The sequence below is a fragment of the Pezoporus occidentalis genome, unplaced genomic scaffold (genome assembly GCF_034315485.1).
Source record: "Pezoporus occidentalis ecotype Australia unplaced genomic scaffold, CSIRO_AGI_Poc_V1 ctg4, whole genome shotgun sequence".
Taxonomy (NCBI): domain Eukaryota; kingdom Metazoa; phylum Chordata; class Aves; order Psittaciformes; family Psittacidae; genus Pezoporus; species Pezoporus occidentalis.
The window spans coordinates 22,148,067-22,173,343 of NW_026915724.1; the positions used below are offsets into that span (position 1 = coordinate 22,148,067).

Sequence of the window (25,277 nt, forward strand, 5' to 3'; positions counted from 1 at the left end):
TTTCTTCTCAAGTTCAGCACGTGGGCTGTCATGGATAAAATCCAAACTTCTTAGAAGGGCTGCCCAACAAAACACTATGTATGGGGCACTTTTCTTCCAAGTTTCATTTGCCTAGCTCTTGTAGGTACATTAGGGCCTATGTTGTGTAATTTCTATATTAAACAAGCAAAAAACCACCTTTTCAGTTGTCATGGTTTAAACCAAACCAGACAACTCGTTCACTCACTTCCCCTCACCACCAGCCAACCGATAACTCACCCCCCCCCCAGCCCGACCAAGCACCGACCAATACCTTCTCCAACCCTGCAGACTCCCAGCCCTTCCGGCTAACTCCCAGTTACATCCTGGGCATGACGTGCTGTGGTATGGAATACCTCTTTGGTCAGTTTGGGTCAGGTGTCCTGTCTCTGCTTCCTCCCGGCTTTCACTCCTCCCTGGCAGAGCATGAGACTCACAAAGTCCTTGGCCAAACCAAAACGTCATTTTTATTAGCTCTGTTCCCAGGCCGAAAGTCAAAACACTGCACTGCACCAGCTACCAAGAATGAGAAAAATGACTGCTACTGCTGAACCCAAGACATGAGTCTTCTCTTAGATACCAAAATACAGTTGTTAATTGCAGTTGCATCTCGTCCTTTTGCACCGTTCTCTAGGGCTGCTTACTCCCCAGACATTCAGTCCAGTAAAGGAAACATGAAAAGTTACTATGGATTTAATGACTAAATGAATAAGGAAGAAGGAAATTGCAGGACCAGTAAGTGGTACAGGGCTTGAGTTGAGCTGTTGGCAGCACACATGTTCCCATTTAGTAGTTTGCTGTGAATATGTATTCCAAAATACAATTACTGGCTTTTTTCCCCATGAAATGTTGTCACTGAGGAAGGGAAGATGTGTCCACAAAGGCAGAATTAGGATGCTCTGAGTTTAGAACATCTAAGTAAGTGTTTTAATATGTTGGCAGTTACATTGCAGTTAGTATGAGCCCGTTAGGGCTCTGTTGATAATGGTACGAGGTACAAGCATAGAGTGTATAAGTAATTAATGATCAGCTTTTGGTATTTATAATGATATGGGTTTGAACTCCTTGATTTCTTTTTTTAATGCATATATGCATATGCACACAGAAAAAAAGAATTTGACCATTCGTGTTTCCCTCACTAACCTCAGCCTAGAGGGATTAAGCTGTTTTATAGTCACACCTGTCTATCTGTACCATGTACAAATGAAAGCAGTCATTTTAAATTGATTTTGTTGAAAAGTCTGCCTGAATGTTGTCTTTTCATTTTTCTTATGATATGGCTTTCATTAAGGTGAAATAATAATGATAAAAAATCTACTCTTGTGAAATAACATTATTTTCTTCAGTCTCTTTTTCAGCTATAAAAAAGTACTTGAAAGATGAATGCTTTGAACTAGTGGATAATGGAATACCTTTATGCTTCAAATTTGCAATGAAGTAATAAAAACTCATAGATGTGAATAGAAAAGCTTAGCTTATCATGAAGGAGTTGTTCCTTCTATATTTGACAATTCATGTTATCTTTTCTTCCGCTTGAGTTTCTTAAAATGAATGGAGAGAAAGAATACGTTAGAGTAGCTGTGACTGGTTTTAGCTAGAGGGTGATGCATCATTGGCCTTGACCGAAAGAGGAGACACAAAGTAAGCACTGCTACATCAGCATGCTTCGGATTCTTGCCATGGTGAATTATTAGAAGCACCACAGTAGTTCAGAATCTTCCTGGGGGGAAAAAAAGGGCTGATGTTTCTGGTCAGGCACCTGCTGCCCCACGGATCTGTGACACCGTCTCCATTTACATCATTAGAATTTCACCGTGAGGTCAAGTCAAGGGAACAGCAGGGTGAGAGCGGGAGGGATATGGGGAATTTGCTTAACAGGGGTCCAGGAAACAGTGTAGGGAACAGCATAAAAATGTAAACACGGTTATTTGTATGTAATAGCCTGAGAGCAGATAGTGAGGATGCACACTTTGCCTTATTTTTTGTAATTCCTGATGCTGTCTAGTTTGCTGTAAGCGTTGTGTGTATGCAAATGTCATACAACAACATCCAGTGTATTTTATTACAATGAGTGTGTTAAGAGGTATTTTAATAAAAAGACATTACTGATTCTTATGTTTTCTTTTTTGAGATTTTATTTTGGAAAGTTTTTTATTTAGTCTTGCTCATTTTGCAAGAAAAATCATAATTCATTTTTTGGGGGGGGGGGGGTATTTCACCTGTGTCTGGATACCAGCAAAGCATCACCTACACAAGTGCTTCAGAATACTTCAGAATATGTTTTAAAAACTTTTCTGACATCAGCCAGTTTTATTACTGTCCTTTGGGATAGAATTGTAAATTACTAAGCTTCAAGGGAAGCCAAAAAAGGTAATCCATATAATAAGAAATTACACAAATCCCCGGTCTGCTTGGGTTCTGACTGAGAAGGGGTTGAAGGCCTTTTGTTATTCTTTCTCTAAAAGTAGCTAAAGTTTTTGTTTCATTGTTTTGGGTTTCATTTGTTTGTTTTTCCCCACAGGCACTTGTTCCGAAATTTCAGAAGCATTGACACCGTGCAGAGAGTGAGTACAATGGCCATAATGTGCCATTGTGTTCCTGTAATTTCTTAGGGCTCCTGGCTTGATTTTAGTACATTTAATAGATTTCACATCTAGTACCTAAAAAAAGAAATACAAGAACACCTTCTTGTATCTCTGATAACATATCTATGGTCTCTCCAGTATCCATGTCAAAGTTAATGGCTGCTTTGGTACCTGGCTCCCAAGTCACTCTTCCTGCTGGTTGGCTCGTCTGGCTGGATGTTTGCTGGCGATCACATGCTGACACACGGACACACACAACACATATGCTCTGGTCTCTCCAGCCACAGGCATCCAAGACATGCAGGCCCCTGTGACTTGTCATGCCTTTCCAGTGGCTGGCACTTAGATCTACATGCACAGAGACCCCCTCACCCAGGAGGAGCATTAATGAGGAAACAGGACAGACCATGGTGATGAGGTATCTGCAGGGCACTGTCAGACAAGTGTACTGACCAGCCCCTTTTATGTTCTTACCCTCTTTTTCTCCACATTTGTTCATCCCTTTCACTGCCTTTGGTCTTTCTGCTACAAGCCCTGCAACAGGTCTTCTGCCACCCCAAAATGCTATTCCCTTGCATCCCAGGTATCCCATACTCACAGTGGTGGCTGTCATGGGACAGCCCTGGGAGGAGCTCATTTCTGTGGGCACCATATTGGAATTCCTTCACCTACCATTGCGGTGCTGTGCTCATTTGTGTTCATTTCTGCTCATGGAGTGTTGATCACATAACCTAACATTTGGCTAATCATAATGTCAGTTGGATTTTGCAAAGGAAATACTTGTGCCAAGATTTGCCACATGCTCTTGGCATGGTATCTTTCACCAGGCAGTACATCATTAAAATTTGCGCCACTTGCACAGGAAAACATACTTTGATACAAGATGTTGCAAGGAACAGAGCAAATCCCTTTTTCAGACAAATCCAAGATGTAAGGCTACCAAGACCAAAGTTTTCTGACATCCTTTTCATTTCTTAGGTATTTTTAAAGTTTCTTCTTGCTGCAATGATTTTGGAATCGTAACTCCACAGTAGTGCTCATGGGAGTTGTACAGGCAGAATTCAGTGTCAAGACAGCTCTTTTGGCTCTCCTGCTATGTGGGACATCATATAAATAACAGACTTTTCCCGCCAAAGGGATTACCTAATCTTACTTTTTTCCTAGCCTTTCCTTTATATATTCAGGTTCTTTTTATGTCACGTGGGTGTTTCAGTATGTGGCCAGCTAGTTTCTTTCATAAATACACCTCCTTATGACTGCTGTGTATTCCTTTATTGCTAATGAGAATTACATAGTGTATCTACAGCTATCCCAGAATAGTACAGCCCATGTAGGCTCCCATCTCGCCAAGAAAAACTCAGCCCCAGAACTGGCTTTCTTGAAGTAGGAGTGTCACTGAGAGGGAATGGGAAGGAATCATTCATTAACACAGCTCTGCCTTTTCCCCCCTTTTTTCCTGTCAAAATGCTTTCTAATGTTTCCCTCCATTATTGTTTTAGTATGTTTATGAGGGTCAGGTACATTGGCAAGACTGAAATTCAAAGCAGAGAGCTTGCCACCTTAGACTCCTTACTTTGTCCTTCAAGCAGTAAGAATTTACAGAGTGAATGTGGGGGCATGGAGGGTGTAAGAAAGCACCTCGGTCTGTGTAAGTAGGCCTCAGACCACAGTAAGTTTTGTAGGTCAGAAGTCATCCAAATGTGTTTCACACGGCAGTAAATTGGTATTGTCAGCACTACACACAACAACTTGTTTGTCTTCAAAAAATGGAGAAGATTCATTCTGGACTCATTAGACGATGGGCCTATTGTGTGTGAACTTGTGTTGGCAACCGCCTGTGATAATACTCTTCAGAGTCAAGAGCCTCTGGCAACTGTCACTTCAAGTGGAGATCCTCACAGGCAATCATCTCAAATTACTATAGGATGTTACTGAAATAACCTTGCTCTCTTCTTTTTCCAGAAGCAGCAGCCTTTGGGTAACAAAACCCCAACATTAGCGGTGACATTAAGCTAAATAAATCAGTAAGCCCTTGCTGTTAAACCATTTCTTCTGGATGGGAGGAAGTAAACTGGAAGTTGCATGGTTATGTAATATGTTGTGGAGACAATATCTCTGTGCTCCAACACTAATCGGAGTGTTTACAACTCTCCCTTTTGTATTTCCTACTGAATAGCACAAATTCCTGTGGGGGACCTCTTGCATTACCACAGGAGGTTGCACAAAGAGCCCATTTGACAGGGACTAAGCAGCATTGAATCTCGAGTGAATAAATGAAGCAGGTGGCACACTGCCACAGTATTAATGTGTCCAATCACCCAGGGATTAGGTTTGAGGCTGTGGGAATGAATCGGTCTGTTTTTTACTGAAACAAATTCCCTTGTTGATGAGGAATCCTGAAAAGGATTCAAATTACGCAGGTGCTTAACGTAACAGAAACTCGCATTGTAAAAGGCAGAGAATACAAAATTTAACACCACTGTAAACAGGATGCATGTGGAGATGGAGATGTGTTTCTTGGCACAGGTCACATCCAGAGTATTTCTCCACTCTCTTGTATTCCAGAGAGTGGTAGAGACGAGCGGGTAAGGATTCAAGATCAGATTCATTATGCAAGATGAAACTGAAACAAATGGCTGCAAACGGAGAGGTCACAAGCAACGTTATTCGTGAGGCAAACACCTATAGAGCTGTGTCAGCCCCTCCGGTGGTACTGACTGGTTTTGACGTTTGCTGGCTTCCCACCGTTACAAATTTTGCCTCACAACGGGTTTAGTCATACACCGCTTTAGTCACGGCTAATGCTCACAGTGCCCGGTACGTCAGGTCAAGAGAGCAATCGGCTCTTCGCCCGTCCTCAGAGGCTTCAGAAACCTTCACGGAGCTGTTGTACCGGTGTTTCCCGCCGGGAGGCCGCTCACTGAAGCGGGAGGGGCGCCGGGGTCCCCTCACACCGCCCCTCGCTGCCCGCAGCCAGCCCCAGCTCCCGCCAGCGAGCGGAGCCTCACCACCCTTCCCCGGCCCTTGGGGCTTCAGGAAACAAGGGGCGAGGGAAGACGGCTTCCCCCGTGCCCTGGGAGTTGTAGTCCAGGGGCCGCCGAGGCACCCCTCACGGGGGGAACTACGGCACCCGTCACGCCTTGCGCGCAGGACGGCTCTGCTCCCCGCCCTCTCAGCATTGCGCCTGCGCAGAGCCGCGCTCCTCCGCAGTCTGGGAGGGGCTGGCGTGTCGGCGCACGCTCCCCTCCCGCCCCCGGCGGCCGCGAGCCCCGGAGCGGGGCGGGCGGCGCCTGCGCGGTGACGAGCTCGCGCCGCTACGCGGCCGTCCTTTGCGAGCGCGGGTGGCGGAGGCGGAATGGGGCGCGAGGCGGGGCCCCGGGAGTGAGGCCGAGGCGGAGCCGCTGCGCCGGCAAGCGGGACCCCGGCGGTGAGTGCCCGCGGGTGCGGGGACACGGCACGGCCCGGCGCGGGTGCGGAGGTCGGGGCGGGCGAGGGGCGATAACGAGGGGTGATAGCGAGGGGTGCGGAGCCGCCCCCAGGCGCGGCTGCCAGGTGGGGGAGGGGCCGGCCCGGACTGCCCGGAGCTTGGGGGAGGGGAGGGGCCGTTGGGGACTCCGCCTCCCCCACCCTGTTCCCGGTTCGGCAGGCCCGGGGCGCTCCTCTCGGGCTTCCCGCTGCGGGATCAGCTCTCTCCGGCCGCCCGGAGCAGCCTGGCCCTTCCCGGCCCGGCTCGGCTCATCCCAGTGGCGACTCGTCGGGGGAGCGGCTCAGGAGCGGGGCCCGGCCCCTGTGCCTTGCTTGTCGGCCCTCATGGGGACCGGCGGCGGGGAACAGGCTTCTCGTCCGCCCGGTTGTCTGCAGCGTTTATGCGCTTTGAATAGTGCGGGTTCCCTGTAGCTCAGGCTCAGTCAGAGGTCTGCTGTAGTTTAGCTTTCTGTGAAGTTGCTTTGGGGTTGGCTTTGAGGGGGAAGAGGTCATGGGTTTTTACTCATTTACCTTCACCTAGAGGTCACATCTTGAAAAATAGAAAACTTTTACTCCTGCGTCTAGGATGTTTAACAGGTTTTAAGGACGCTGTGTTTTCTACCTAATAATGTTGTTCAGAAAGCATGTGTTACCATTCATCATACGTCAGCATGTGATTTGTGAGTAAAGAAGCAGACCTGACTTTTAAGTGCATATGCATGTTACAGGAAACAAACAAAAAATAAATAAATAAATGCCAGCAACCCACATTAATAATCTGAAAGTATCTGTTCATGAGGATGGTGTGGTTTGGACACATACTTCCCAACCTGGTGTCCCTGAGGCTAGTAATTGTCCTTAATGAGCAGTAATAAAATGTAATAGGCGAAGAAGACCTTTTTACCAGATGGATTTGTGCAAGTGGTTTGTCCCAGCACAGCAAACCAGCCATAATTGCATTTTTGTACCTATTTCTAATCTGGAAAGCCCTTGAAATGCTTGCCATGCATGTTTGGCATTGCTGTAATGCACCCACTCAGAGCTGATGTTAAGGCTCTCTCAGGTATGATGCAGGACTGTAGGACTGTAATGGATGTGAATTTATTAGCAAACTTAGAGAAAAATGGCAGAGAGGTCCCTTGGGTTTGGGTTGTGATATAATTTGAGGTGCTACATGCAGCTTCTGGGGAATGATGCCACCCATACAGCTTCTTGGTTCATTTTAGTTCAGTCCATTTCTAGTAGTTACACAGTTGGTGTGATACATACTCTTGAGGGGCTATTTTCTACAGAGCAGTGAAATAGGAATAGAAAAAGCTTCTAGACAGTTGGGGTTTTCAGTGTTTACTACTTCCAAGTGCTTGAAATTTACTGCCCTCCACTCCCCCAACCACTCTAATGCTCTAGGTCATAAATATGGTGTTTATTATGGAGAAGCAGGGAACTTTACATTCCCTGTTATAGGGATCCATCTAATTTTTAATTTGAGAAAATAAGTTGTGTTCTTTTAATCTTCCCACATCAGAAATAGAAGAAAGGCAGGCATAGCTGCCTCAAATTTTTAATACTGAGCGTGCCACTATGGCATTATTCTTAGTTAAGGTGTATTCAGGGGTGGAGGGCATCAATTTTTGTGATTTGGTTTGGGCTTTTTTTCCCCAAAAAGTAAGGATTTCACTGTAAAACCGTTGGTGTAATTGTAGTTAGACAGGTGAGAAAGTTTGTTTTTTTTTCTGTAGGGTGGCTTATTTCCATTTCTATATATGCGTATCTGTGTTGCCTTGGTATTGCAATAACTGCATTCTGCCTTCAGAGCTGCATGGCTTAATTCTGTAGATGTGCTTAAAGCAAAACCACTGTGCATATGGAGTGCCTCTGAAACCTTGACGTTCTGATCTCACTTATACCCTTTAGGCACTTCCCTAATAGGTTTTAGCTGTATTTTCTTACAGAAAAGGTTTGCACATTTTCTGAATAAATTGCTATTTCTTACAAGCAGTTTTTAAACTACCATGGAAGATGCTGCTGTTCAGCAGCGAATGAAATCTACTCTTCTTCTGTAAAGCATGGTGTCATGTAGCTGGCCTCAAAATGCCAAAATAAAGTACAGTATGACATTATTGTTTGTCTAGTATAATCTACTAAGCTTTTATCTGAACCAGTGCATCTGCTTATTTTGAATCAGTGAATGATTTGCTACCCTTAAAACTAGTCATGGTTTGCCATGTGCCTGCTTCACATTTTCATCTGAAGAATTAATTAGCTCTTTCTGCTGTTCACCTGAGCCTAATGAAAAATAGTTTTCAAATTGTTGCTTAAAAAAATACATCAACGGAGCACATCATTGGGCTTGAGAGTAGCCTGTGGGAGGCTTGCACTTTGGCTGCATCTCAGTGTTGAGAGGTACGTGCTGTACAAATAACATATCTTCTGCCTTGTCACGGCCAAAACTGGAAAGGTAAGGATTTGGATTGATTTTAGAAAAATGAAGGGTATGACTCCTTTCCTGTCCATACTTATTCTTCCCATCCTGGCCATCCCTCACCTTTTGGGCTTGACATCAGGGAATACAGACTTGATTGGAGCTGTGCAGGTACAGTAGAATGAAAGAGCCTTTGATGTTGGCAGCAACAACAGCAAGCCTTTATCTCTGAAGCTGAATAACAGCAGGGATCTGCGGCTCACTGCTTCTGGTTTGTTTTCAGGCTGCAGTAGAAAGTGGGGGATGACTGCTTACTTAGGGCAGCTGTTGGGAAGTGGAATGGGGAGGGATAGATATAATTGCCTGAATAAGGAAGGGTGATTCAGTAAATAGGCTCAGGCAACACTCAACTCTAGTATATCTGAAGAGGTTATAGTTTATTCTGTCATGTTACTAGAAGATAATGTATTAGGAAAAATATTTATTTAGTTTCATCAGTAAGGTGCTGTGACAATTTTGAACCAATAGGGAAGAATTTGTGAAAAAGATAAATACAAATTACAGTGGCTTCAATGGCTCAGGTAATTTACTAAGGTAAAAACCAAAGTTAAAACCTGAACAAAATATGTCTGACCAGAAATATTTGGGAACTATAACTGGGGTCCTTAGTATTGTTTAGTAGTAGTTGTGCATTGAAAAAGCAGAAGGCATCTTTTTTTCTTGTCTAATCTATGCATGGGACACTGAGATCTACCAATGTGAAAACATGCGATCACAGTGTTTAGGAGCAATCGGTTCACTGCCGACAAGTAGTATTTCCTTTGGTAAGTAAATAAGATGTATTCAGATGGAGAGCATGGTTTAGTATTTTTCCCTTGGGTAGCTTTTGTAATACTAAGGAAACAAAAATACAGATAATGAACATGTCCCAGTTTCTTCCAGAAACAGCTTGGCATAACATCCTGACTAAAAACATAGCAACTAGTTATTAAATAAACACAGAATTCTGTAACAATAAAGAAAAAGTGCTTACCAGTTGCTAAAACAATAATAATGTAAATCTGAATAAGTGTACTGAGCTGTTTATTAGCACAAATTCATGTGGTATGTAGCCCAATTTAAAAAAGAAACATTAGTAAGAAGGTGTTTTGTTTAGTCTTAAATAATCAAATGTAGTATTATTTTCTATGTGCAGAATTAAGTCTTGCAAGTGTTCTAATATAATTGAAGAGCATGATGTAAGTCACTTCATCCTCACTGGTGTGCCCTTAACTGTTAATAGTTTGTCATCTGTCTGTTTTGAGTGTGGGAAGATATGTAGAAATACAAACCTGAAGCAATCAGTGCTACTATAAAAAAATCTTTACAAGAAGGTTTGCAATCCTTGGTGTTATAGATTAATTTACTGGATGATCTTGTAGTCAGTCCCTTGCTTGGTTCCATCTGGACAACTGCCTTTTTCCTAGAGGAAGCAGGGAATGGCTTAATGATTCTTGCCAGCTACAGCCCAACATGAAGCTCTGCACTGGGGAAGAGCTTGCGTTAGTTAGCAGAGATGTACTACTTTAGTTTTCTCAAAGGAGTAAATGCTGCCCTCTACTTCAGTACAATGGAAGGGGCAGCTTTGCAACTAGGAGCAGATTTCTCATTTTAGCACTGCCTTCTTTATTGTCCTTCTTGCTCACAAGCAGCTGAGCTTTTTTAAACTGACTATTTTGGTCTCTGGAGGCACACGAGGAAAGAAAAGTGATGGATGTTTGTGTGAGGTGGGAAGGGGCCAGATGGTTGCTGTAGAGGAAGAGTATGGAGCCAGTGTTCAGTGGCCAGGCTTGACATTCCAAATCAGAATGTAGGTTTGGGCCAAACTGAAAATTGTTTCAAGGAAAAAAACTTGATTTCAGGTTGGTTGTTTTGTACATTTGCTAACAGTGAGTAACTCCTCACTCAAGTAAGTTCATATAGTTACGTACAGATAAAATGTAATTGTGTTTATTTTCTGTCCTCTGTAGTATGAAAATTTCACACGTTTCTATGATCTAGCTTAAGTCAGTGCATGGAGTTTGCTTCCTGTTTTACAGTTTCAGTAGGACCCCGTGGCTTTTCTGTTAGGAGTAACTGACCTTCATGCTAGAAGATGGACATCTGGCAGAAAGAAACTCTTGGAGCCGAACATACATCTCTGGTACTATCAGACCTTGAGCTGCATATATGTTTTTTAAAAACACAATGTATGATAACAGTAGTGTTAACTGGACACTTGTGAGAAAAGAGCTATCATGGTGACAAAAATTGGAGCTTCTCTTTTGCAGAAAAAAATTTAGTAAGAATTCTGTAAGGATATCACTTCTCTTGAAAACCACATGTAACTTTTTAAAATAGGAGTTTCACCTGTTATTTAGAATTAGGATTAGAAGCTAGAATCTTCTTTTTTTTTTTTTTTTTTTGCTATAGTAACTTACAATGAACTTTACCATGTCATTTGCCCTGTCTGCTAGGGTTATTGCTACTTTGGCATTTCTAGCCGGTCCAGGTGTGTTTTTTAAACACAAGCAACACCTGTCAAGGTACAGTATTTTTTGGATGTTGCAGTGAAAATAAATTTTCACTGATTTTTATTAGCATGAATTACATTGAATGCTAAATGTAAATCCTAATGCTAAACATGCCAGCAATGAAACTCATTTTGTGGTATTAATAGTGATTTTCTACGTTACTATGGAAGCCCATAACTCGTGTTTTCCTCTCTCCAATACACCGCTTTCACATTTTAAGTATTGAATGTATTAATTTAATATTGCCTTGTGTAAGATAATTAAATTGGCAGATACTTTACTATGTTTTGTAATAACCTAACTCCAGTAGATTTTAAAATTGTGAACCAAATGCTATATAAAAGCATAATGCTGATCTGTACAAAGCCTAAAACACCTTTCTCTTTTTTAATTGGATTTGAAGAAAAGTATCATCTGACACGCTTCTCTCTTAATTTTCAGTTGTGGTGGCTTCAAAGGAGGTGCTGTTCTTTTAAGATAGCCTAAAGAGCTTTTCATATTTGATGGGATGTTTTTAATTTATTAAATGGACTAAAAATGTAAGAGCTTGGTGGAAAAAAAAAAACAAAACTAACCTGATTGAATATATTTACCAAAAAACTCTTTGGATTATTTCAGTCTAGTGGGTTTATCTTTTCTCTCTCTTTTTAGATGTTTTAATCTTTACAAATTCTTTAAGTTTTCTTTGTGCTGGCCACTTGCAGGCTAATCTTAGATGAAGAGATCTTTCACAAGGCATACTTCTGAAGTCTTAATCCTGAAACATGGGGTTGCAGTTCTCCAGAAGTTACACAACTCGTACACTGATGATGAGGTGTGGTTTTTATCAGTCATGTTTTGAAAAGGATTTGAAAAGCTGCTGGAGGAAATGAAATACAGCTTTCCAGCTGAAAGAGGAGATGATGAATATGTGGATTTTATTTTTTTTTTTCTATATGATTCAGTAAATTGATGTGACTGACATACTAAGATGTAGATTCCAATCCAAGTTCCTTAACAAAGATAGTAAAGAGGAACTAATATTCTGGCAATGACTGTCACAAACATATCTTGAAATGTGCCAAGATCTGTGTACTACACCAAAAAGTTACATTGGCTGTTACCTGCAGAAGTCCTTTTGTGTGCTACAATTTTATGATATTTCATTTATTTTATTATAAAACTGGCTCACGGTTTTCTAGTATGGTTGCCTTCTTTTGACTGGTAGTTCTTAATTACAAAATCCTTTTGTAATTAAGTTTTTAATATGCTATTTCAGTCAGACAGACATTGAAGACATCTGAAAGATACACAAATGCCTATCACAGAAGTTTGCAGTTAGTGTGTATCATTAGAGCAGTCGGTTACAGATGCATGTTTTTGACAGGTAATTATATACGTGGTGTTTTTCAGTGCTTAAGAGCAAGGATCTCACCTCAGTCTTAAAAATGCCTTATACTGTTAGAGGCTGTTTTATATTCTTTTGGGGGCAGGGGGAGGACGATGGCACTGTTTTGCCTCATGTTTATTAGGGCTCCCATTAAACTACCTACACTAATTTTATTTCATAGAATCACAGAACACTGGGTTGGAAGGGATCTTGAGGACCATCTGGTGCAACCTTTCTTGGTAAAGTGTGATCTAAACTAGATGTCCTAGCACCCTGTCCAGGCACATTGTAAAAGTGTCCAGTGTTGGGGAATCTACCATGTCCCTGGGGAGATTCTTCCAAGCGTTACTTGAAGCAGCATGTTTTTTCCCATGTAGGCAAGGCTACACAACAGATTTGGGAATAGCAGTCAGAACTTGTTTGGTCCTGTACTATCAGATACCAAACTTTTTTGCCAGCTGAGAAGTATACATATTTTTAATGTCTATTTGTTATTATTCAGCTCATTTTTATTACATTGTGCAAGTAAATTGAAAACAGCAATCAGTGTGTATTTCATAAGGTATAGGGGTTTTCTTATGGTACTCTGAAGCTGTAGGATAGCTAAAAATTACTGCAGTAGGTGCTCCAGGCTGAGCTGAAGCTAGTTATAGAAAATGTGAATTTAACTTTGAATAGTAAGGATGTTTATACGTTTGTGGTTTTTTTTTCTTTCTGTAAAGCTGGTGTTTTATGCAAGCTTTCTTGTAAGGCTTTCTATGTAAATGGCATAGCAGACAAATACTGTGAACTTGTGGGTCCTACTGCTGTTTCAGTAATCAGTAATTTAACTGATGAGTCTTCCCCATGAGTGCCTCTGAAGAAACCTTTGCTGGCTGCGGAGGCAGATTCCTGCTTCGCAGCCAGTCACTGCAGGGACCAGCTGCTGCCCCAAGGTGGGTGATGCTGCACCTCACCTCGAATGTATGTGTTTTTTCAGTGTTCTCATGCATGACATTTTGCAACATCTCAGCCCTGCAGGTGGTGGTGTTAATCATAATTAATAATCTACTGAGCTTATAAATATTGAAATTGACTTTCCCCTTGGGTACTGAGTAAATCTGAGGCAGGGTGGGAAACAGAACTTCTTAATCCCAATTCTACATAGGGTACTGACAAAAAGTAACTAAAAATATAGAGATCTACAGAAAGGCTAACTACTTCATGTGGTGGTGATGAAGAGTTGTCACTGGCACTGATGGGAATATGTCTGAAAAGAGGAGACCGTACAGTCCTCTTCTTGTGTGAAAGTTATATGGCACAATTAAAAAGATAATTTTCTTTTACATATAGCATGAGTTTGACAGATACCAACATCTGTTCCAGCATGGAACATAACATGGATCAATAAAGCTATTATTTTGCTGGCATGGTGCAAAACAGATCTGCAAAGGAAATAAGCTACATCAAAAAAAACCCTCTTGTTGGGTAAAACTGCATCTACAACAAGGCTTTGCTGTGCTGGGAGCATGGAAATATTATACTCCTATCCATTATAGTTAAATAGGGAAAGCATTTGCATGCAGCCCGATCTCCAGCTCATTTTACTCAATATGAGCCTAATAAAACAACCAGTGAAGGCAGAATGGGAGGCTTTCCTTTTGCTTGGGTTTCTAGGTCAATAGCCACTGATGTTAGCTTGATAATATACTGGACTCTGTAAGCCAAAAACAAAGGTGCTGCAGATAGACATAGTTATCAAATAATCATTAAAAATAATGGGCAGATAGTTATCAAATAATCACTAAAAATAATCAGAGAAGCTTTTGTATAAACATTTTTTCTAGATCAAATTCTTTCCTTACTTTTCCTTTCTGCTGATACAATAGAATGGGTTTTCTCTCAACCACCATAGTTCCGTTTTAATTTAATATTCACTAAATGTTGGATATGATTTGCCTGTGTTACAGTGGAAACTGATCATCTGTGTCATGTATCACACTGTGAAGACATCCAAGCAAAGCTGTTCTTAGTTTCTCCTTACGTTATAGAGTTCTCAGTTCAAGCAACAGTCTGTAATTTACAGATCTTTTTGTCTGTGTTCAGGCATGGTGGAAAAAATTCAGTGTAAATCGCAAGAAACTTAATTTTCTCATTTATAACCTTAAAGGTTTGTGTGTCATTAATATACTTTCAGAAAAATGTTTATTTCTCAGGATGATAAAGCCTTAGAATTTAATGTTTTTTGCCTTTGGTAAGGTAAACTAGATTGTTCACACTTACCTCCCAGTTAAAGCATTATGAAATTAACTTAATACTGTTTGAAAATTCCATGAATAAAAATAATGATCACAGTTCAGTGAAGCAGCATGGTGCTTCTAATTGGGTTTTCTACATCAGTCTAAAAGATAATATCTCAATAATGGATTAAAAAGTGTTGGTGCCTGGATTCAGCACGTGGCACTTTGTGCAGCATGTGAGCACTTTGTCGTTTCCTCTGTGTTTTAAGCAGGTTTATGCAGTGACAAAGTGTAGCCAGGCTTTGTTTTGAACTCAGTGTACTAGTAGGTGGTGGCAAGTGGCTTTTAAAGGACAAACCAGCAGACACAAGTTAAGTGATGTTTTTAGGAGGGGGAGCATACTTATTCTGGTTTTGTTGTAATTAGCATGGATAAGAAAGATGATGATAATGCAGCAGCATTAGTATCTGCCCATATGTGTCAACTGAGTATGTTCCCAGTATCTCCGTAGAGCTTGAACTCTACCTGCTGGCAGGAGCCTCGCAATGTGTTACTGCATCTCTCCTGCTGCTGTGGCTTTTGCCAGGTGAATTACTGCTGTTACAGAAATGCCAGAGTGTTGCATTACACGTTTTTGGTGTACAGGCATGTCCCAGATTCGTTGCTAGCGTTAAATCCAAAGCAAAGTGACTTTAATATTTTCTGTTTACCCTTGTCATTTCTAGTATTTTAGCATGCATTATCTCATGCACTCTTAAAAAAAAAAAACTAGCAAAGCAAACAAAAGCCAAAACTAGGCTGTGTGTAGCCTTAGATTTTTATTTTTTTTAACTGGGCTGTGGAACCGATGTGTGCATGTTTTCCTGTCTGGAAAAGTAGATTCCATTCTCTGTCATGTGATCCATTACAGTTAGTCTGCAGATGCTTTTGAAAGAACAGCAGGATCACTTAAACCTCCAGTAAAATACTTAATACCAAATCCATTGGCTTCTTTTCTGCTTCATTTTGTTGCTGCTTTTTTTCATGCTGATGATTAGCACTTGCTTTTTTTAACAGAATTTGCTGTGCGTTCATCTCAACCAGTCACAGTTCTGTAGGGTTTTAGACTGTCCACCTAGACCTCACTAAGTTGTTCTCAAGTTGGCTGAGTTCAGGTACTAGAGTGTGACTGAATGATTAGATAATTGAAATCTGTGATGAGGGCAATTTGTCGTTAAATAAGCCTAGCCCAGGAACTGCTAACAGCATGAAACTCAATCTCAATTCACGGGATCATTAGTTGCTGTATGTATGACTTGCTGCAGACCTTTGGTGACCAAGGATTGGACAACGCATTGGAAGACTTGTCAGAAAACGTGAATTGTCTAAAACTTGTGTATAGTCTTGAGGGCAAACAAAACCTGATGTGATACAGTGTTTATAGTGATTGTTAAAAGGTAAACTGCATATCTTTTATTGCACTTTCCTCCTTTCTTCTGATAAGTGATAAAAGTAAAACTTTCTGTTGTATTTTACAAGCATTAGTGCTGGCACAAGTGAGGATTTGGAGAGTTGGACAGGAGAAAAGGGACAGGGTTGTCACACCAGGAATAATTCTAAGGCCAGTCTAAGCAATAGTGAGTATTATATATTTTGTACAATGGGGTGTTTTTCAGAAGTATAGGAGAGTTTGGTATATTTGCAGGACAGTTCGTATAATTCAATTTAGGTCCTAATAGTTCAGCCCTTATTGAAAGTTCCCATGTTTACATTTGGGCTGAAAAGATGGGTTTCTTAGGCAGGTACTTAAAATTCTAAACAAAAAGCACAAATCAGATCCTTCAAACTGTTTCTGAGAATTCAGCTAGAGGGGAAGAATATATCTTCTGTAGCAAAACCTATTTTGTTAATCAGGCAAACCTTTCTAATGCTGTTTGTAGTTTAGAAGGGATACCTAACTTTGGCTGGAGAAGACCTCCCAGATTTTCTGACTTATGAGTGGACCGTGATTTTTCAGAAGCTTTGAATGGAACTGAGTGTGGGAGAAGTAGAAGGTGTCAAGGGAAACCTGGGGAACAGTGAACAAACAAAAGGTGAGGTTTGGTGAGGCACTGGGTGTGGAGAAGAGGAACAGGGAAACTGAAGTTTCATAGGTCTAGGTGCTGAACACCTGTGTGGTGAGGAGGAGATTGTGAGAGAAAGGAGGTGCAATCCTGGTGGTGGAGGAACTGGACTGTGGAGGAAGGGGATAAAGAAGTTAATGGAAAGGGACTGAGCCTGGGAAGTGGTGGTAGATGCCATGGAATGGGAAACTAGTGTACTGAGCTTGACTATGATTACTGGGGCAATTGGTGTTGGGTTGCGTTGTGGTGACAAGACCATGGGACCCAGGAGCAGGATTCGTAGGGGGTGAGACTATAGAACAGTGATCCACACTTTCCCAAGAAGTTGGAAGGATGAGGAATTATTCTCTGGGTGAGCAGTAGCAGTTGTCATGCAGGTAGGTGATGAGTCAAGATACTCCTGCTAAGTCTAGCCTGGTTACAGTGCCCATCTGCCTCATGATGCAGAGTCCAGACCTTTTGCTTGTTACTTCAGAAACATACCACATAAAGCAATTAAACAGCAGTCTTTCCAGTTATTTCCAAGAATGTCCCTTACATTTGTGGTTATGACCATAATGTAACACACTGCTTTGAAGCTGCTTCCATGGCAGTTGATTCAGCTGGGGAAAGACATGTGGCAGGGCTCAGAGAAATTGTGGCTGCCTCATTCCTGGCAGTATTCAGTGCCAGGTTGGACAGGGCCTGGTCTAGTGGGAGATGTCTCTGCCTGTGGCAGAGGGGATGAACCTGCGTGGTCTTTAAGGTCCCTTCCAACCCAAACTATGATTCTACAATGGGAATGAGCATGGGAACAACACGTGACATAGTTTGCGTAACCTCTGTATAAGGCTTTGGTTGTTATCCTGTAACAAAGGTTTGTGCCTTGACTTTTCTCCTAGACTGTCTGATTTAGCTTGCTCTGGAATGGGCAGCAGGATACAAGCTCACAGCATGTCTCACCAGGCAGAAAAAAAGGCAGTGTGACAGCATAGCCAGTGCAGGAGGCAGGGTCTTAGAATCATAGAATCTGTCCTCTTGGGACAGAGGTTTCTCCTCTGTGGTTATGGTGGGTGTCTTTCCAGGTGTGCTCTATCTAGAGCAAAGCACTTAACTTAGATCCCCTGGGGAAAGTTTTGTTTTCCCCAGGATGTCTGTTGAAATCAGCCAGTGAATTGCAATTCTGATGGAGCTCTACAGAATTTGTAGACCAGAGGCTGTGACACTTTTCCCTGAAGTGAAGCAAAGTGGAGAGCACATGCTGCTGCATACCTGGAGATTTTATCTTCATGTGATTGTGAGGCTTTGTCATAATGTGATCAGAGACATTTCTAAAATACCTAAAATACTATTTAATTATTTATATTAAGGTTGGCTCTCTTCTGAATGGATTAATGAACAGCTGGTGTACCCTCAGTAACAGGAAATAACCTGGATCCTGCTACAGATCCTGAATGTGAGTTGGCTCCTCCAGCAGTCCGTTCCAGTATGGATGTGGTGTATAGCCCTCTGACTGTTGAGGGGTAAATAGTTCTGTGTATTTGTATATCACTACTTCTAAGCTGGTATGGACTCTCAGAGCAGAAATTGAAATACTTCGAATGGTATTGTTGTTGTTACAGATTTTATCCACCTACAGGTAACTGAGAGAACACATAAACCTGTTTATGTTACTTGTAGAGCTGATCTGATGCTGGCATTATTTTTGACAAATGTACAGCTTGTTCCTCTGTGACTTGAGTTGTGTGATGACAGACACTTCTTTAGTGTACATTTTCTAACATTCTCATAGCATCCCATATCCTGTTAAGTAATCTCAGTTTAGGAGCTGAATGCTGCTAAGCAGTTCTTATTTTCTTTAGCCAGAAAAATCTTGTGAAAGCCCTTCTTGAGGCATTAGTTCTTGCCAGTTATGAAGAGTGTATGAGTCACAAGGGAGTTACTTAATGCTGTGTTTGTGATTACTTGTGAAATTTTAAACTTGCTTTACCTGTCTGCATGAAGCATTTCCCTTTTCTTCCTCTTTGCATGGCCATATTGCCTTGTTAAAGAAAGGGCACTGTTTATGTACCTGGGTATTGCTTGTTAAATAAAATAGGTGGCCTCTGATGTCATTTTGCTATTTGACTGCATGGCAACATTTCAGTCTTAAGAAGCGTTTGAGTGAAAGCAGTGTTTTGCATTAAGCTTTTCAGTGTGTTGTAAAAATAGTCTGAGCAAGATACAGAACTTAGACATGTCTCAGACATTGTATAACTTTACTAAATAAATAACTTCTGACTCTGTCTTCTCATCTCCAAGTCATCTTTTTCAACTATCTCAGCAGTTTTATGAATGCCACTCATGGTTTCTGAAGTGCTTTGACACTGATAGTTTTTATTCTTTCCTTTTATGGTTCATTACTTTCCAAAATGGAACTATGCTTCTTTAAAAGCATAATTTTTAAGTTTTTTTTTTTTTCTTCAAAAGTGGTGTGCCTCATTTCTGCAAATAACATCAGTTTCTTCATGTAAGCCCATATCTTTTGGACTGAATATGATGATGAGGCACTGCTGTGTTTTTGCTCTTGCTTTTAGGCAGTGACAGTAGAGCAGGTTCTGGTATCTGGTAGTGATATTTTCGGTGTAACACCCAGATTTTTGGAGTGTATCTGCTTGTGGCAAAATGGGATGACGTAGGGACACCCACTGCATTTCAGATGTGGTCTTGCATAATGTGTGTTGCAGAAAAATTCCCTGTGTCCCTCATTCTGCCTCACAGCTTTGCAAAATAACATCTGTGCATGCAATCACCTGCTCTAATTTGCTTCTGCTGTTGTAATTTGTTCCAAGGCACAAAGTCACAGACTCGGTGCAAAACGGAAATAATGGAGCCTTCTGTGTGAATGACAGAGCTGTGAGTTTGGTCTTTCAGACTGTGCCTCTCTTTTAATATGTTCATGCTGGATTAAATGACACACTGTAATAAGGGGAATCTATTAAGGTTCCCTGCCATGTCTCTCTTTTCTTCACTTCTTTATGTTTTTTCCAAACCTCAGCTGTTTAATATTAATTTTTACTTAGTAGATATGTAGCTCAGGCTGATTATTTTAGGAGAGAGTTGTTATTTTCAAAAATTAAACTAGAAAAGACCCCCACATTATTTTGCCCATTCAGGCATCTTCATCTCCCCAGCCCACATTCCTGTGCTTGACGTATGATCTTGAAAGATGGCTGAGCTGGGTCAAGTCCAGAGGAAGGCCACGAAGATGCTCAGAGGGCTGCAGCATGAATCCTGTGAAGATAGGCTGAGCGAGCTACGGTTTTTCAGCCTGAAGAAGAGAAGGCTCTGGGGAGACCTTATAGCAGCCTTCCAGTGCCTAAAGGGCGCCTACAAGAAAGCTGGAGAGGGACTTTTCATGTGGGGACATAGGACAACGGGGAATGGCTTTAAACCAAAAGAGGGTAGACTTAAATTAGGTATTATGATAAAGCTCTTCACTATGAGGGTGGTGGGGTGCTGGCACAGGTTGCCCAGAGCAGCTGTGGCTGCCCCATCCCTGGCAGTGTTCAAGGCCAGGTTGGACGGGCCTTGGAGCAACCTGGTCTAGCGCAAGGTGTCCCTGCCTGTGGCAGGGTGTTTGGAACTGGATGATCTTTAAGGTCCTTTCCAACCCAAACCATTCTATCATTCTGTGGTGGTGGTATGATGTCTGGGAGTTTGTGTTAAGGACATACCTTCTGCTTTCCATGTTTAAATTCTCCTTTAATTTAGTCTTTCCTTGGGGGGTAGAGGAAATGTCACAATTCCTCACATGTTCAGTGAAGGCTGTTTATTTTTGACACTCAGTTATTCTGAAGGTTTGAATTCATGTTGAGCAGAAAGATGGTTCAAGAAACTGCATTTTTGGAATACTGTGAAGAGTAGTTAGTTAGGTCTGAGTGAAAGTAAAATCTGGGGGGATTAAGCTGTACATGCAGTATCACAAAACAAAGCTGCCCAGAGAAGGTTGCACCCCTGTCATCATGTTCTGCCACCCCTCTTTTTTCACTCTTGGGTGATTGCTGAGCTCTTCCACAAGCCAGCTAAGCAGCAGAAGTCTGTTGGAGCAGCTAGTAAACTGAATCATCTCACAAGGGGGTCTGGGGGAAGCAAACCACTGGAATTGGGGGTGTGTGGTAATGGGAGGAGTAATATGACCTTACCCACATGGGGCATAGCTGTTAGTGAGCTATTAAATCTGGCAGATAAGAACTGCATAGGTGAAGAAAAGCAATTTGAAGCAAGGAGCGTGCTGCAGAGAGCAGGACTGACTCACTAACAGGTTTGGAACAAAGGGTCAAGTCTGAGAGGGAGAAGTTGGCAGAAGAATCAGCCTGTTAGAAATGTTCCTTTTCAGAATGCTGAGAGGATCCGTGATTTTTTTCATTCTCACCATTTTTTGCTGTGAAAGCTAGAGGAAGGATGCAGTTTTGTGTGGAAATAGTACATTAGTTCTAAAGGCTCTGGTTCTGCTGATAGGTCTGATATATCAATTTGAATGCCATGGAATTTCTCCCTCACTTAAAGGACTAGGAAATCATATAGAAAAGCAATGCTTTGTTAAGTTGTAAAATAACAAATATGAAACCTAAGTGCAGTCTTATTTTGTTTGCATTTACAAATATGCACAATTATTTTTAGTCAGTGTCTCTGCTTTAGGCAAAGTAAAGAATGAACCATATTAAAAGAACTCATGAATATTTTGTTTCTCATCGTAATTCTGTGTGTTACTGTGCCCTATTCATATTCTAATCTGAGTAATTTCCATAAGCCTCTGTGAGTGATCACCTGTAGTGAGGTTCTTTCTTTCATACAGTTTTCACTGTGTTCTACATACAGAGAACTGAAGGATGAGAGGTTGGTTCTAAAAAAGCCCAATCAACCAAAGAAACAAATACAACCCTCCCCAAAACCCACTTAGCTGGGCACATCTATAATTGTTAACGTGGCAAAACACAAGTGCATATTATGCTTTTCTGTATTCTACCAATCCATAAATAAGAAGCCAGGAGTTGAGTAATACTGCTGAAGAGTGTTGTGGAACGTGTGGGCTAAGGCTGCCTTCATCCCAGGAGCTTGGCTTAGTTCCAGAGGCAAAGCATGTGCACCCTTATTTTCCATGGTGGGGTTTATGTGCCTTGGCAATGGCATTGTTCTTTCCCTCTGTGCATTTGCCTGTCTTGCCCACTGTAGACGTGGACTGATTTGTAGGTGTGGTACATCCTATTCACTTCATTAAGTGTAGTATTTGTAATTTCATCCCATGGGTAACAGTTAAAAGTTTAGTCTGTCTGTTCAGCAGCTTTGGGTGGGGTGGTTTGAGTTCTGCTTTTTTGGGGTGGGTGGATGAAATGCAAAGAGGTGCTCTGCAGGAATTTTACAGATCATTCTGGTACTCAGTTGAATGCAACAGTATTGCCAGTCTGTGTCATTGGTAATATTGAAAATGCTTGTGTTATTGAAAGTTTTATCCTGTTTTGATATCTGTGAGTCTGAAGCTTTAGATACCTGGACATTTCTCCTAAAATACCTTGTTTGAGCACACCATTTACTCGTTTAAACACAGTATTGAATTAGCAGTGAAGTATTTGATAACAATTAAAAATGTAACAAAATCCAACAAGCATGACAAGTAAAAAATACAAAGAAACTGGCTGTGCCTTGTATTAATGCTGTTCTCTTTTAAAAAGGCTTTCTGCTTTTGTATAAGAAGTTATAGTGTGTCTGTATGATGTATCAGGAGTTTCTGCTTAGCCAGGAACTGTGTCATTTATATCTCTGAATGAGATTTTGTGAAGTACTGGGTATCCATGACTGTTTGCCTCACTTAGCAAAGGGTTGACTGCTTTCTTCTTGACTGTAGTCTGTACATCAGCATTAAATAGCAGGTGTACCAGAGGTGACTGCAGAGTACAACGGCTAGTGCAGAAACCGCAGGTATTATATCTAGATACACTTGTCACAACTAAAAAACTCATAGGTTTACTAAGGCTTACGTGCATAATCTTATACCATGTTTTAATTCTGAGTATTGTGATTTGATTTTTTGAGAAGGAAGGTTTGAGGCCATGACTACACAGCCACCATGATCACTTTAGGTCTGAAGTGCAGGGCACCTTTCCCAAAGTGTCCACAGTCTTCCCTGTGACACTCGTATGGCTGCACAGGGAGCCAGGCTGTGGAACTGATGTATCTTTAAAATAACAAAAAATCTTTTTTTCTCCTGTTTGTCTTCCAGTAGCTCAGTTTCCTCTCAGCAGTAACACAGTAGCACAGGTGGAAGTTAGCGTGTGACTTGACCTGTCAGCCAATTATAGCAGTGGATGTGGGAAATAGATTTTTCTTTCTCTGGAGTTAGTTCTATTTCTGTTTTCCTTTCATCCCATGAAAGAATGGTTCATATCTGAGGGTGATCCTTTAAACACAAAGGGTCAAGTTCAGCAGGGTGGACTCCAGAGGTATGATGTCCCATGCAGCATATCTGTTCTCAGGAACTTCTGGAATTATCTGTGCTAGGAAGAGTTTTTTTGCTTATGCGTTTCATTGCTGAGAATTTATGTATTGGCTTTCTTCAGCAGTTTTCATATTAGCTTTTATTTGGTCATAACTCTCAAGCAGGCAACATACCAGCACCTGGGTGCAGATGACCTGATACCCCCTCTTTGAATGTGAAATTCTTATAGGCCAGAAAAACAATCATGCTTTTTTTACCTTCTTTAATTTACATTAGCATAATTAGAAGATGGATTTGCTTTAACTCCCCCCCCCCCCCTTTATTGCAACAGGCTAGGCAAGTTCTTATTTGCATCTATAAAATATGTTTGGGAAAGATGAAAATGATCTTTGCCTGAAGTGCAGTGCTCACAAACAGTCTGAGCTTCCAGACAAATGTATTTTGTATCAAATGTTTAAAGTTAGCTGTTTTATAGTAAATATTAACCAATCAGTACACAAGCTGCCTATGAATTTTGTAAGAATTATTTCAAATGTTAAAATATTCTCCTACTTAATATATAATGTTTTACATATTATAAAGTATAAATGAATAAAATAGCAGCTCACATTATGTTAATGTGGCTTAGGTGTTAATGGACAGATTCAGCAAACCCTGAGCTTAGGACCTGATATTATATTACTGTGTCTTGACAGAAGTTGGACCATTCATTGCAGGAGGCATTGCTGTTTGTGTTTTCATGATAGAGCTCTAAAGTAGGTGGTCTGAAACCCATTGCTTAAAATTGTGTGGGGTTTCTTTTTGTTTTCCCTTCTGCAGGTGTGATGGACAGGTAGCAGAAGATCTCACTTGGATATCAGGGAATCAGAATGACTGAGTGCTTCCTGCCTCCCACTAGCAGCCCCAGTGAACACCGTCGGGTAGAGCACAGTGGAGGTCTTGCTCGTACTCCCAGCTCTGAAGAAATCAGTCCTACAAAATTCCCTGGATTGTACCGCACTGGTGAGCCTTCACCACCTCATGACAGCTTGCATGAGCCTCCAGATGTAGTATCTGATGATGAAAAAGAGTATGGGAAGAAGAAAGGAAAATTTAAGAAGAAAGAAAAAAGAAGTGAGTAGGAAACTGCTCTTATTTCATGCTTATAATTTCTTTTTCTCTCTTTCTTTCTCAAAATTGCTTAGTATTTCCAGTGCTTTTTTTTAGACTTGTTTAGGTGTGAAGGAAGCTAACTTGTACAAACAGGCTTTGTGCAATACCTGTTTCTCTTCCAAAGAAGCCTACACCTTAACCAAAAACCAGATTTGTTTTTTGCTGCACAAGTACAGGTGCCAAACATGTGCCCAGAATTACTAATAAACTTGTTTATCCAGAACCTTTAGCAATGCATTGGTAAATGCCTGGCATGTGCTTCTTCTAATCTCATTATCTGTTCACATTCTAAGTGGAAGTTTACAAGTGTATTTCTAAATAGATGTTTTTTAAAATTGCAGCTGAGGGGCTAAGATAAAACCAAGTTTGACCTGAATTTTGTACTTTTTAAATTCAGAAGAGTCAGTTTCAACAACTTTAACCGTTTTCCCTTATGTCTCACGTATTCAGTTTGCTGTTGTTACCACCTCAAATTGTCTTGTGCACACTGCATCGTTTGAGAAGCAGTAAGGTCTGTGTCCTTTTTTTTCCTCTAGCTTCTCATTTTAATCTGATCATGCAGTTTCCACCAGCAGTGCCAAAGTGGTATTGCAGAGTTCAAAAATGTGCAAGCCAACATTGAGATCTGAATTTGCTAGAACCAACAGAGTAAAGGTTAGAGGAAAGTAAAGCTTTGACTGTAGAATCCATTCTTTGTCAGTGTATCCCTGTCCAGAATGGAAGTTTTCATTTAGAAAGTGTACCCCTCCAGCAAAACAACACAAGGGAAATCTTAACTTCTGCACCTTTAGCTTTGTGCAGAAAATTTTGCAAACATGAAATAGTTTCTATTCTGTAAGAGTTCCTCTACATGTTCTGAGAGAACAAAGCACTTGGAAATACTAATTTGGGAGTGAGCACTCTCAGTAGCAGAAAGATCCTTCCTGTCCAAGTCTCTGA

General features: G+C 41.2%; 1 protein-coding gene across 1 annotated transcript in view; it reads left to right on the forward strand.

The window, feature by feature from the left end:
* Positions 1-5,865: 5,865 nt before the first annotated feature.
* RALBP1 (ralA binding protein 1) overlaps positions 5,866-25,277 on the forward strand; it is a 34,469-nt gene continuing 15,057 nt past the window's right edge. Inside the window, exons 1-2 of the mRNA XM_062632964.1 lie at positions 5,866-6,030; positions 24,006-24,299. Coding sequence (XP_062488948.1) covers positions 24,056-24,299 — 244 coding nt within the window. The 5' untranslated portion in view covers positions 5,866-6,030; positions 24,006-24,055. The remainder of the gene's footprint in view (positions 6,031-24,005; positions 24,300-25,277) is intronic.